This window comes from Mesocricetus auratus, unplaced genomic scaffold (genome assembly GCF_017639785.1).
Source record: "Mesocricetus auratus isolate SY011 unplaced genomic scaffold, BCM_Maur_2.0 Super-Scaffold_100037, whole genome shotgun sequence".
NCBI classification, from domain to species: Eukaryota; Metazoa; Chordata; class Mammalia; order Rodentia; family Cricetidae; genus Mesocricetus; species Mesocricetus auratus.
Genome location: NW_024429215.1, coordinates 2,770,267 through 2,783,737, shown reverse-complemented (window position 1 = coordinate 2,783,737; position 13,471 = coordinate 2,770,267). Strand labels below are relative to the sequence as shown.

Genomic DNA, 13,471 nt, shown 5'->3' with positions numbered 1-13,471 from the left:
AAATTAGGAAAGAGGCTCAATATGATTAAAATCATTGCATAAAAGTCTCAAATTTCATAAATCTACTTGAAGTGCAGAGAAAATAATAAAATAAATAAACAGGGTAAAAATACAGTGGGATAGGGGTCTGAGGAAAGAGTGCCCAAAGTATCAATATATTCACTACAATATCTAGATCTACTGCTACATCCAATTTGTATTCTCAAACATTCTTTTTGCACATGCTTTGTTCAATTGACACACAGTATGCATTGAATAATGATGAGAATTCTACAGATTTTCTTTTGCACAAGAGGAGGCCAGCATGAAGCTTTCTAATTAAATGCTAGACTCCTTCAATTCTCTTAAACTGAAATTCCAGGATAGGTGTCTGTCCTCAACCTGCTCTGTCAAACTATACCTTGTGGGCTGTACCACTTAGGAGATAGTATAATGTGAGGGAACAAAGTGTACAAATACATACCATATTTAAAGTCATACTATGAAGAAATGAATGTGGATCTGATGGGGAACTCCAGTGCATATGTCAATAAAGCACTGTTGGCCAATAGGGAAGCAAGATAGGTGGGACTAGGCGTCAAGGAGGATTCTAGGAATTGAAATATAGGGAGTCACAATGTAGCCTCCAGAGGAGTAAAAGGTTCAGACACTTTCTCTGGTAAGAGAAATACTTAGATTAACAATTATAAGTTAAATACTTAAGTCATAAATAGCCAGTAAGGAACAAGCAAACGGCTAACAACTTCATAATTAATACAATGTGTTTTGTGTTATTTGGGGACTAAAACTGTGGCAGGGCCCAAGAGGATGGTGGGGAAGGCTACAATCTACATGGATCATCTCATTAATAATCTTGTATTACATATATATGCTGAAATTATCATTTGGCTGCATAATGTTACATAAATATTTATCAAAATAAGATATGAAAATCATTTCCAATTTTGAAATATTTTATTATAGGCTCTCAGTATATAATGTAGTCCTGATAGTTCTGGAAATTTCTATCTAGTTTAAAGTTAGTCATAAATTTGTAACCTGTGCTTTCCAACTGTTAGAATTGCAGGTATATACCACCTTGCAATTTTATTTTCTCTGTAACTCTTCCTTCTCGTTCCCTCCTCTCCTTGCTACTTTTTTGCATGTTCTATTTAGTTTATTTATGGTTGTTGACTAGACAATGTCTGATCTCGAAAGCGTTGGCCTCAGATATGCTTAGGATATGTTGATCAAGGATATTTTGATCTGGAACTTTAATCTTTCTGCCTTTAGTTTCCCAGACCAAGGATTATATTTCTGTAAAACCATGCATAGTTTGTGCAGTGCTGAGAATCAAATGCAGGCTCAGCTCTTGTAGGAGAAGCACTCTGCTGTGATTCTTATTTTTTTAAGTCATATACTACCAACCATATTCACAAATCACATATGTGGCTCATATTACTACTGAATCCCAATTCTCTATAGTATCAAACACAACTTACCAGACTCTCCTATTCTCTATAGTACACAAAAAATGCAAAAAATACAGAGACAAGCTGAGACCTGTTTCTTCTAAATACTTCTGAAGCAGCTACTGAGTGTATCCAATAAATGAAATTCTTTCTTGCAATAACAGATAGAACATACAAGAGGAGAAATCTGAAAAATTGCTCCATCTAGGGTTGGTGGGAGAAAGACTGTACTTTCCAATGAAGATCAATGAAGTTGGCTACAAATTATAGTGTCTCTTTCATCTGCCAATCATTTAAACACAGTCACCTACTTGAGATCCCAATTAGTATGAACATTACTAAACATCATCAATGTAGTGATGGATGAAAAAACTCAGACTTTGAAAGAGAAAAGCCACCAAGATTACTGATCTTTGGGAAGCAGAGAGAAGTCCTCTGTAGATAACATGAAACCCTGGGGTCTTGTCTTCTTGTACATTTATCGCTGCCCTCATATTTTAGTCCTCTAATTTTTCATGTGACATACAAGAAGGTTTGATTCTTCTATATTTAATCTAAACTTTTAGTTTTTTATCCAATCTGACAATACATAATCATGTGTTTTCCATGCAACACATGCATCTCCAGAATGTTCATATTATAGGTATGTGCAACCACAACTTTTTGTACTCTGCTGGGTCAATGGTTCTGAAAGATTGAAGCAAGCATTATGGCTACAAAGTGAGCTACATCTATGGCCTTCTACAGCTCATTTCACGGTATTTTGGTCATCAAGTGTGCTGAGTACAAACTCACCAACTTATGCCCATCTACAAGAAAAAGCCTCTCACCTGTGCCTTCCAAAAGCTTTTGACATTCTTCTGGAAGTCTCTGCATGTATTCACCTTGGATAAATGGCCTGGTTCTAATTATTTCAGGAAAAAAGTGTCCCAAAAAATGAGGAGTGAATAACAGAACTGAAGCATGAGACCAATAAAGTAGCAACCATATGATTTACAGTAACAAAAAATCAAACCAATATTTGGTGAGTGGGAAGGATTGTTTTAGAGATTAAATATCTGAAACATCTTCAACTTCTTCTTTGGTAGGAGTCAGAGGTCCAAAAATACAGATATCAGTGATGAAGAGATCTGGGTGTCCAAAATCTTTCTTCTCCTGAGTAAGGCAAGAATGATACTATTCAGAGACAGAGTGTTTAATGTCCTAATAAAGCTAAATGGAATCCTAAAATTAAGGTCCTGATTAAGTATAACATGTTAAACAGTGCAAGGCAGAGATGGAAATGAAAGACCTAAGAGTCAGAGACACAGAACGAGACAAATTCATGTGTAAAGAGTTGATACTGTCAGAGGGGATGAAGCGTTATCCTCTCAGGCATGGTGACCTAAATCACTTCAATGGTATTCTAAACTTCTACCAACTCAACTTTGTAGTGATTTCTAAAACACATGTTTTAGAACCTTCCTAAAGGGAGAAAGAGGATTGCAAATGCATGAATACAGAACTAACAATGACACCTTCTAGTAAAATTTACATACTAAAGAGCATCATTTTGCATTGAGAACATCTCAAATACCAAGAAAACACAAAGGCTTAGAGAATACATTGATTAATAGCTGATCAGATTGTGAAATCCTTTCTGATGATGGAAGACGTGAATGCCTATCATATTCCACTACATATCTTACTTAAGCACAAGCAGGCTTTGTTATTTATTGCAAAGTAGATGGTGGTTATCATACAAGTACCTGTGAAAACACACAAATGACAGCATGAATAGGGAATTATTCAAATAATAAAAATGATGAAAAGTCTTCAAGTGAGTTTCTGTTCTAGATATCGCCATTGTGCAACATAGGTAAAAACAAAGGGAAATGGCATTGTCATTTGACTGTGCTGAGTGAGAGAAATACCTGATGGTAAAGACAATTCTTCAGCCCCATTTGTTAGTGAACTCACTACAAAGGCTTTTGTAAATAATGAAGGCTCTCAGTAAGGATCTGAGTAAGGTTATTCAATAGTTGAGTGATTGAACAAGCCATTTCACTGGAAGTGAGTATTTTCTATCACAGCTGATGTAGTAAATACTACACACCAGCAGTTGCAAAGTCCTCATGTTACCTTAATAGTGTGAATGCATGAATGACATATAATAATAGTGATGTGACACTGTGTAAATGTGTCTTAAGGACATAACATATGCATGATTATTACATCTCTCTCTATATCACAATTTTTTTCTCCTGGTTTCCCCAAGTCAGTAAAATCAATTAGTTTTGATTATTTTTTTAAAAAAAACAATCTTGACTCATAGGCTATATAAAAACTGATGGATTAATCCATGATTATAGATTATCACCTAATTTGCTTGTGGCTTCAGAGACATATTCCTTAAACATTTTTTAATATAACAGATGGGAAACCTCATGTAGAACATACAAAAAGGGATTTTAGTGTAATAAATATTACACATGAGAGATAGAAAGTAATCTTTTCCATGTATATTTAATAATTTTTAAAACATTTTATTTATGGGCATTTTTCTGTATATATATCTAGGCATCAGATGCATGACCACTCTCCAGAGATACCAAAATGGGTATCAGATCCCCTGGAACTGGATTTACTGATAGTATTAGGCACCATTTATGCTGAATATGATACCTTGGTACTCTTGAAGAGCAGTCAGTACACTTAACAATCTCTCCAGCCCATAGAAAACATTCTTATCTTCTCCTTTTTGTATTCTTTATGTATTTATTTCCATGGTTTACGTTACCATAACACCTCACTCAAATTTACTTTTCTATCTCAGACTTGTGTTGGATCTCCAGGCAAAGTTTTGACTAAGTTCTATCTTCCAAATTATCACCAGCATTCTTGTTAATTGCTTTTTACCACAATTCAACTTCATGCTATATGTTGGTGTTTTCTTCATTTTCACATTGTAGGCCTAATCAGAGTTCCTCAAAATGGGACTATTCAGAAACAGATTTTTTTTGTTTTATGAAACAGGGTTTCTCTGTATTGTTTTGGAGGCTGTCGGACCAGCCTGGACTGGAACTCACAGAGATCCGCCTGCCTCTGCCTCCTGAGTGCTGGGAACCACTGCCTGGCCTGGAAACAGAATATTTGCTAAGTGGGAACCTAATGATGGGGTCAAAATAAAGCATATGTAGTGTCCTTATGAAAACAAAGACATACCCATATTGTTTAAACTCACAGGGAAGACCATGTGTGAACATGTGGAGGAGACAGCCAGGTAAAGAAGTCCTAGGAAAAGATAACACCTTCATCTTGGGTTTCCAGTATCCAGAATAACAATAAGATCAGGGGCTATGATATTATCAGGTGGTTGTGTTTTCTTTCACAAACCTTAATAAACTAATCTACTTGGCTTTTCTTTTGTGATTCCTAGCTCATTGAAGAACACAAATCAGATAAATTTCCACAAAACTTTGAAGTGCTTGACCATGTTTTCAATTGACGTTGTGTGATGCTTAAATTGAGTACATGTAGCATGGATATTTACTTAGTCACACACAGTGGAGCAATGACAAACCAATGTCTTGATCATCTGAAATTCTTAAATGGTGAACCAATGAGTTTGTTGGAGTTACTTACAGGAGGATGAATGATAGGTCAAACTTACGAGTAAAGAAAATTCAAAGACAGCTTTTTCACTGAAAAACCCACCCCAACCTGTGTGGTGATTCATGAAAACTATCTCTGCATGACTCGTAGGCATGCCTCTTCACATATGAGACAGCCCTACTTCACACTTAATGTGACTTCTCATTTTCTAGCATTTGCTTTCTTTTTCCAGTAACTTGGAGTTGACCTCTCAGTCTCAATAATATCAGGACCTCTTGAGACTTGTGTGTTGTTTACTTGCTAAACTTCATGAGCTTCCCCATTCTTTCCTGGAGGTAATGTTTCAATTCAGGGGCTTCACTGGTTTGTATGCATGTGGTAAGCATAAACTCATGCAGGAGAACACATTTTTTTGGTTTTCATGAGACAGGTTTTCAGTGTATTGTTTTGGAAGCTGTCGGTCCAGCCTGGCCTCAAACTCACAGAGATCCGCCTGTATCTTCCTCCCGAGTGCTGGGATTAAAGGCATGCACCACCACCGACCAGCAGGAAAACACATTAAATAAATAAATTAATCTAAAATATACATATTTGGCATTAAAGATAGGTCAAGTTTTCTCAACAGAGGAGAGGATTAGATATACAGTAGTTGAAAGTAATTTGTCAGTTACAGATGCACCCTGTAACCTGCACAAATTCAAGCATTCTATTAAACACAAAACAATATTTTTCTTAAGAATGGTAGAGAAGAAATCCCAGAAGGTCACTGATGACATCCTGCCATACTACTTTTATCAAGAGATCTAATCACATGTAGGGGGCTCTAGTAAAAGATCATAAAGCAGAAGTAACTCTACTTTCCAGATTGACCAGGACTTAGAATAGGTTGAAATGACATCTTCATTGAACAAATCAATTAAACAGATACAAGAAGAGAAGCAGAGTAAGCATTATTTGTCACATTTGGTGTGATAGAAGAAGGACTCGTGGTTCAAAACAAACTGAATTAAACCCAAATCTCTATCACTATTCAAATGGCCTTTTCTAGCTTTCCCAATTCCTCAAAATATACATGTACTCTTACAACACCTAAAAATACCTGGGCATTAGTGGTGCATGTCTTTAATCCCAGCACTTGGAAGGCAGATGAAGGTGGATCTCTGTGAATTTGATGCCAGGCTGGTCTACAGGGCAAATACCAGGACAGGCTCCAAAGCAATACAGAGCAAAACCTTGTCTTCAAAAAAAATAACAAATAACCTTAAAATAGTTAAAACTTTTAGATTGACTAACAAAAATATGAACATAATGTACAGTAATCATATAATTGTATGATGCAGATAAAGAGAGGCCCTGAACTCCACCAAAATTCATTATGCCATATACTCTCTTCCACATAGCACTAAGTAAGCAGGCATGCTCACTCTTAGTATACCAAGCAGTGAGGAACGTTATTGGAAGCAGGGTCAATTAAAGACACTGGCTTGAAGGTAAAGATGAGATACCACTTTTACTGACTTCCTGCTTGCAAACCAGCAAGGAGATTATTAAACTTTGGTATCATCTGTTCAAGGTTCTCTTTCACTCTAGATCAAACAAGTACTTAGATTAATAGAAATAACAATCAAAAATGGAAGGACCTGTGAGACCGATTAAACCTAGATCAGAAAGAAGTAAATATCTGGGTGTTTTTTGCAATATGCCATGTGCAGAATATGATTTACACTTAATATGACTTTGACAAGACACTAGATATTTGACAATTTGTGTTGCAAATTGTCTCTTGAATTCCCTCCCGTCATTAATCCTTCTTAAAGTCACAGCTGAACTCTTCAATATCAGAATCTAAAATGTTAAGGAAATTTCTTGTAAGGTCTGAGTCCTAGCTTCATTATAGTATCATTTTCATTGCTGTTCTGTGGAACTCTCAGGAAGATTGTGGAAAAATATAGCCTAATATGAAGCACTGTGGCACAGGGGATAATTCACTTGTTTAAGTACTTGTCTTGCAAAACAAAAACCTGGGAAATTGAGATGGGGCAGTGATTGTAGGCACAGTTTTTGGAGAGGTAGAAATAAACAAATACCTGGTGCACATTGTTAGTCAGCTGTCCTACTCAGCAAGTTGTAACCTAGTGAGGAGACTCTGTCCTAAATACCTAAGTGTTTGACACCTGGAGAATTCCAATAGAAGTTATTCTCTGCCAATTAAAAAATGTACACAAACATGAACATACATTCACAGACACAGACATACATGTACACCAAAAGAAAGGAAATATGCTATACTATGATTTGGGTAAGGATAAAAGAAATCTTACCCTTGTGAATGCAGCACACACCTCATAAACTTTATAACAATTATCCTTGAAACACACAAGATCAAACGTAATAGAATCATTATATTGAAAAATTTACAAGGATTCTATGGTCTTACTGAGCAGTGCGTTATAACAGAGTGTGTTTAAAATGATGATCAATTGCCCTATATGAAATGACAAACTATGGACACCGCAATGGAGGGCCTCACCCTCCCTGGGGGAATGAGGGGATAACGGGGGGGGTTGGGGCGTGGGCATGGGAGGAGGGGAGGGAGTGGGAGAGGAACCTGGAACTGACTTGTGAAGCAACCTCGTTTCTTATCTAAATTTAAACTGGAAAATAAAATATAAAAAATAAATGAAATAAAATGATGATCAATTGTAAGGGGAACAAGCACCGGGTGTTGTTAGCACTCACTTTTATTCCCAGCACTCAGGAGGCTGGGGCAGGCAGACCTCTGTGTGTTCGAGGCCAGTCTGGTCTACAGAGCAAGTTCCAGGACAGCCTCCAAGACAATACAGAGAAACCCTGTTTCAGAAAAAAAAACAACAAAAGGGGAACAAGCATACATAGACAGCATCAAATTGATAACAATATTACAACTAGAATTAAAAAGTTATCATCTATATTACCTATGGATGTTTGGTAAACATACTCTAACAACCCCCTACCTACATCTTATGCCTTGTTTGAAAATAACCCTTAGCTTAAACTGTCTGTATTCCTCAACTGAATTTTTTTACAACAAAGAACTAATGGAAAGTTTTAACCAAGGGACAGTCTAATTAATCTACTGCTCTCTACTCCCTGGTTAATTCACATCTTCCCATATTCTGATTCCTGTACAAACTCAGTTCAGTATCAGTCCTGGAACAAGGGAGCTTATAATCTGCTTTGTAATCTGTCTGAAAAGTGATAATATTCTGTGAATTCATATAGAACTATGCTTTACATAAGGGACATTTAACAAAGAACTTGGTTTATACTAATACTCTTAGAATGAATACCCTTCCATAATAGGAGATGTGGATTTTGAGTAAGGATGCTATAAATCAGAGCCATATCTAAGAAACAGTCATTGTTGAAATGTTTCAGGTGCAGATGAAATGGAAACCAATTCCTCCATCTCACTAAATGGATCAGAAGTTGTATTCTATGAGTCTACCACCTCAAGAGTTCTATGGATACTCTCATTGGTTGGTCTCTCCATAACCTTTGTCCTTGGTGTGCTAGGTAATGGGCTTGTGATTTGGGTGGCTGGATTCCGGATGGTACACACTGTGACCTCCATCTGTTATCTGAACCTGGCTTTGGGCGACTTCTGTTTCATGGCTACTCTACCACTCCACATCATCTCAATGGTAATGAGAGGAACCTGGATTTTTGGTTGGTTCCTTTGCAAATTTGTCCACATCATAGTGCACATAAACCTATTTGTTAGTGTGTTCCTGATCACTCTCATTGCCATGGACCGTTGTAATTGCATCCTGCACCCAGTTTGGGCTCAGAACCACAGAAATGTGGGTTTGGCCCGAAAAGTGATTATTGGAGTTTGGATTCTTTCTCTCCTCCTTACCATTCCACATTTCCTATTTGTGACTACAGTGAAAGATGCAAGAGGGGATGTGCAGTGTACAATTAAGTTTGAGTCATGGATTGCAACCCCGGAGGAGCAATTAAAGCTATCTATTTCTGTGAGCACAGTTTCAGGAATAGTCAGTTTCATTATTGGATTCAGTATGCCAATGTCCTTCATTGCCATCTGCTATGGATTCATGGCTGCCAAGATCTGCAGAAGAGGCTTTTTGAATTCCAGCCGCCCTTTACGTGTCCTCACTGCTGTAGCAGTTTCCTTCTTTGTCTGTTGGTTCCCTTTTCAATTGATAAATTTTTTATGCAGCATCTGGACCAAGGAGACACCATACATCCTTCGCATGATGGTGAATCCAGCAAGCACCCTGGCCTCCTTCAATAGCTGCCTCAACCCAATACTCTATGTTTTTCTGGGTCAGGAATTCAGAGAGAAACTGGTCCACTCCCTGTCTGCCAGTCTAGAGAGAGCGCTGAGTAATGACTCAGCTTTAAACAATGGCAAAGCCAGGAACTTGTCTTCATATCCTGCAGACTCTGAGCTCTAGAGAAAGGTAAGAAAGGAACCATGAGAATGTTTGCTGTAACACTACTTTCACTTTCCGTCTCAACCTATGTTGCATGATATTTTTGACTACTAATCTAGAAAAAAAATCCTTCATTGTCCTCTGATTTGGAAGAAAAAATAAAAATCAAAACTATCATCGCTGTTCTATTGAGACTTTCCTTACTGAGTCTGGAACCAAGGATAAGACTAATGTGGCAAAACAATGTAAGTGACTATATGAAATAAATAAATATATATATGTATATATGAAAGGATTATAGAAAATAGCATGAATTAACACTAAACTTTTATTATTTTATTAAGAAATAAATCTTAGACGACTATAACATCCATGGCTGTAATCCTAGCACATCTACAAAAGAGGATAATTTCAAGGGCAGTTTACCAAGAAAGCTTGGGAATTAAAGCAATCTGAGTCACATGAGACCAAGTCTCAGGACAACAAATAATTCCAACATGAAGAACAAATCTTATATTGCTAGAAATGGGTAACATTGTTGATAACAGCATGAATGAAGGAATTACCAGAAGAAAACCAATTGCATGACTTTTTTTAAACTTGTGGATCACAAAACTTTATATTGGTTAAGAAAAGTACATATGTTTCAACGTGCACATGTGTGCAACTGCATATGACATATGCAAGTACATTTAAACTGGTTAAGTAATCAAAGAGGCCTCAGTGAAGTAGGAGACATAGATGCAAAGGGAATAGAATATAAAATGACTAATTTAATTGTCAACTGGCACAGTCTAAAATCATCTTTGGGAAAAGTCTCAAGGAGAGTGCTTCTAGCTTTGTTTGATACATGCGTGCTTCTGTGGAGGATTATATTTTTCACTTCAATTGAAGTGGGAGACCTTTCCTATTGCGGGTGGCACCAATTCTTGCATTGGTGCCTACGCATCTTCCCTGCTAGTTGGTACAGACAGTGTCTTTACCTCTTGGTTTAATTTTTGCAGTTGGCATCTGTGTGTCAGGGAGTCGCTCTTGCTCTGCTATTGCAGTCACCATCTGTACCTTACTCAGGGAGTCACTGAGGACTCTGGGGATGGGTGTGTTCAGGCACTGCTTGGGACTTGTATTTTACAGGTTCTGATGAGGTGGACCATCCATCACTATTGACTTTCAGCAATCTTGTTTTAATGTACATGGGTGTTTTGTCTGCATGTATGACTGGGATCTATATATTTAATGCCCGAGGCAGCCAGAATAAGACAGTCAATTATATCTGGAAACACAGATGGTTGTGACTCACTATGTGAGTGCTGGAAATCCAACAATGGAAGAGAAGCCAAAATTCCTAACCACTGAGCCATTTTTTCCAGTCCTAGCCATCTTTAATATATCAAGGATAGGAAGCTGTCTTAGTGTGCAAAAGCACTTGGTCAACAAGACAAATGACCTGAGGTAAATCCCTGGAGCACATGAGGTAGAAAGTGGGAGGGGGAGGTAAAAAACACAAGTTGTTTTTGTATCCTTATCTGTATAACCAACTACATACACACACTGTATATCAACAAAGGGATACAAAAAATGTTTTATAGCTGGCCTGTGATTGCACACATCTTTAATCCCAGTTATCAGGAGGCAAAAGCAGGCAAATCTGTGGAGGCCAGACTGGTCTCCAGAACAAGTGCTAGGACATCCAGGGATACACAGAGAAACAAAAGCAGACACAAACACACAAAAAACATTATTTTTCCTTTTCAAACACATGCCTACTATCATAACATTCTGGAAGCTGGAAGATCATGAGTATTGACCAACCTGAAAGATGTTGGGACGTTCTGTGAAGTACAGGTTGGTTAAACAAAGAAATAGCTCCATTTTAAATTATATGTGACATGAGGAAGTTCCAGATTCCCTAATGGACTAAACCCTGAAAAACCATACACAGGAGTATTTATTGATTGTTACACAAAATATTTTCTCATACAGAGGTCCATAAACTAATTTCCATGTCTTACTAAAGGAGAGTATCACATGCCCTCAAGACTCTAGTCTTTTATTATGTATCATTTGCAATACTAAATAATACAACAGCCTCATGTGTGCCTGAAATTTATTGTGACCAAAGTCATGGGATAGCAACAATGCCTCTTCAGAATAAATCACAGAATGTCATCACTGTTTTCTACACAGATTGTTCAAGGTCAAATTACTTCTAAAAAAGACAAACTGTCATTCGATCTAATGTCTACTCTGGATACAGTGACTCTGCTAAATTCCCATAACAGAAAAGACACAGCCAATACTATCTCAAAAGAAAACTACTCAAAAAAAGAATAGAAATGAAACAAAGGGAGGAAGGAATGATAAAATAAAAGGAAGGAAGTAATACAAGAGAAAGAAAGAAAGAAGAAAGGAAAAACTTTACCACTTTGGAAGTCATAACAAGCTATTTATGGTGGCATCCTCTAGGTTATGTTCATATACAATGTGCAGTCTCTTCTATAATACAGTATGGAATGAAACAAGTAAATGAACTTTTAAAATATGACAGCTGAGAAAGTATTACAGATCCCAAATTTGTTTCTATGTCTAAAAGAGTTTACATCAAGATTTAGAGATTCAGAGGACATCATTGCAATTATACATGTTCTTGTGCATTCATCAAAAGAATCTTGCATTATTCTAATTGCTTTATTTTGTCAATATGGAGTAAGAGGTCTTCTTTCCAAAGTGCTGTAATAACTCTTCTCAAATTCAACCGTGTCTGGTTGCTATTTCCAGCTTCCATGACCCTCTTGTTAACAGCTCCAGAATGCCCAAATTTTCACTTCCTGTAAGATCAACCTTTTTTTTTAAATTTTATTTTCCAGTTTAAATTTAGATAAGAATCAAGGTTGCTTCACAAGTCAGTTCCAGGTCCCTCTCCCATTCCCTCCCTTCCTCCCGTGCCCTCCCCTCCCCCCCCCCCGTTATCCTCTCATTTCTCCAGGGAGGGTGAGGCCCTCCATGGGGGTGTCCATAGTCTGTCATTTCATATAGGGCAGGGCCTAGACCCTTTCCCAAGAGTTCTGGGTGAGAGTGCACCTCACATTGTTCTATTGGAGTCCAATGTCCGTGTGTATACTTGGGATGGGTACTGATCTGCTGCCCAAGGCTCAATAGATTCCCTAGGCCTCTTCACTGACACCCAGATTCAGGGGGTCTTGATCAGTCCCATGCTGGCTTCCCAGGCTAATGTCTGGGATTCAAGAGTTAACCTTTGTCTGGTCAGCTGTTTCTGGGGGTTAAACCAGCCCAGTCTTAATCCCTTTGATCATCAGTCCTCCCTCTCTGTTACTGGCTTTCTTGAGTTCAGCTCAGTACTTAACCAAGGGAGTCTGCCTCTTCTTCGATCAGCCACTAAATAAAGTTTCTGTTTCCCAGACTCTCTGGCCATAGGATTGTAGGCTGGCACTCCCCAGATCTATGTCTAAAATCCATATATGAGAGAGTACATGCCATGTTTCTCTTTTTGTGACTGGGTTACCTCACTCAGGATGGTTTCTTCTAGTGTCATCCATTTGCCTGCGAATCTCATGATTCCATTATTTTTTTCTGCTGAATAGTACTCCATTGTGTAGATGTACCACATTTTCTCTATCCACTCTTCAGGTGAGGGACATCTAGGTTGCTTCCACGTTCTGGCAATTACAAATAAAGCTGCTATGACCATAGTGGAACAGACCTCTTTGTTGTATGAATGGGCATCTTTTGGATATATGCCTAAGAGTGGAGTTGCTGGGTCTTGTGGTAGGTTTATTCCCATTTTTCTGAGGAATCTCCACACTGATTTCCAAAGTGGCTGAACCAGTTGGAACTCCCACCAGCAATGGAGGAGTGTCCCCCTTTCACCACAACCTCTCCAGCATAAATTGTCATTGGTGTTTTTGATTTTCGCCATTCTGACAGGGGTGAGATGGTATCTGAGAGTTGTTTTATTTGCATTTCCCG

At 37.8% G+C, this 13,471-nt stretch overlaps 2 protein-coding genes across 2 annotated transcripts in view; one reads left to right on the top strand and one right to left on the bottom strand.

Moving 5' to 3' along the window:
* The window catches only part of LOC101844785 (zinc finger protein 54-like), a 1,121,204-nt gene that overhangs the window by 363,117 nt on the left and 744,616 nt on the right, over window positions 1-13,471 (bottom strand). The window lies entirely within an intron of this gene.
* LOC121135344 (formyl peptide receptor-related sequence 3-like) lies at window positions 8,474-9,505 on the top strand. Its single transcript, XM_040733915.1, has one exon. It carries the CDS (start codon window positions 8,474-8,476, stop codon window positions 9,503-9,505), a length of 1,032 nt encoding a protein of 343 aa, XP_040589849.1.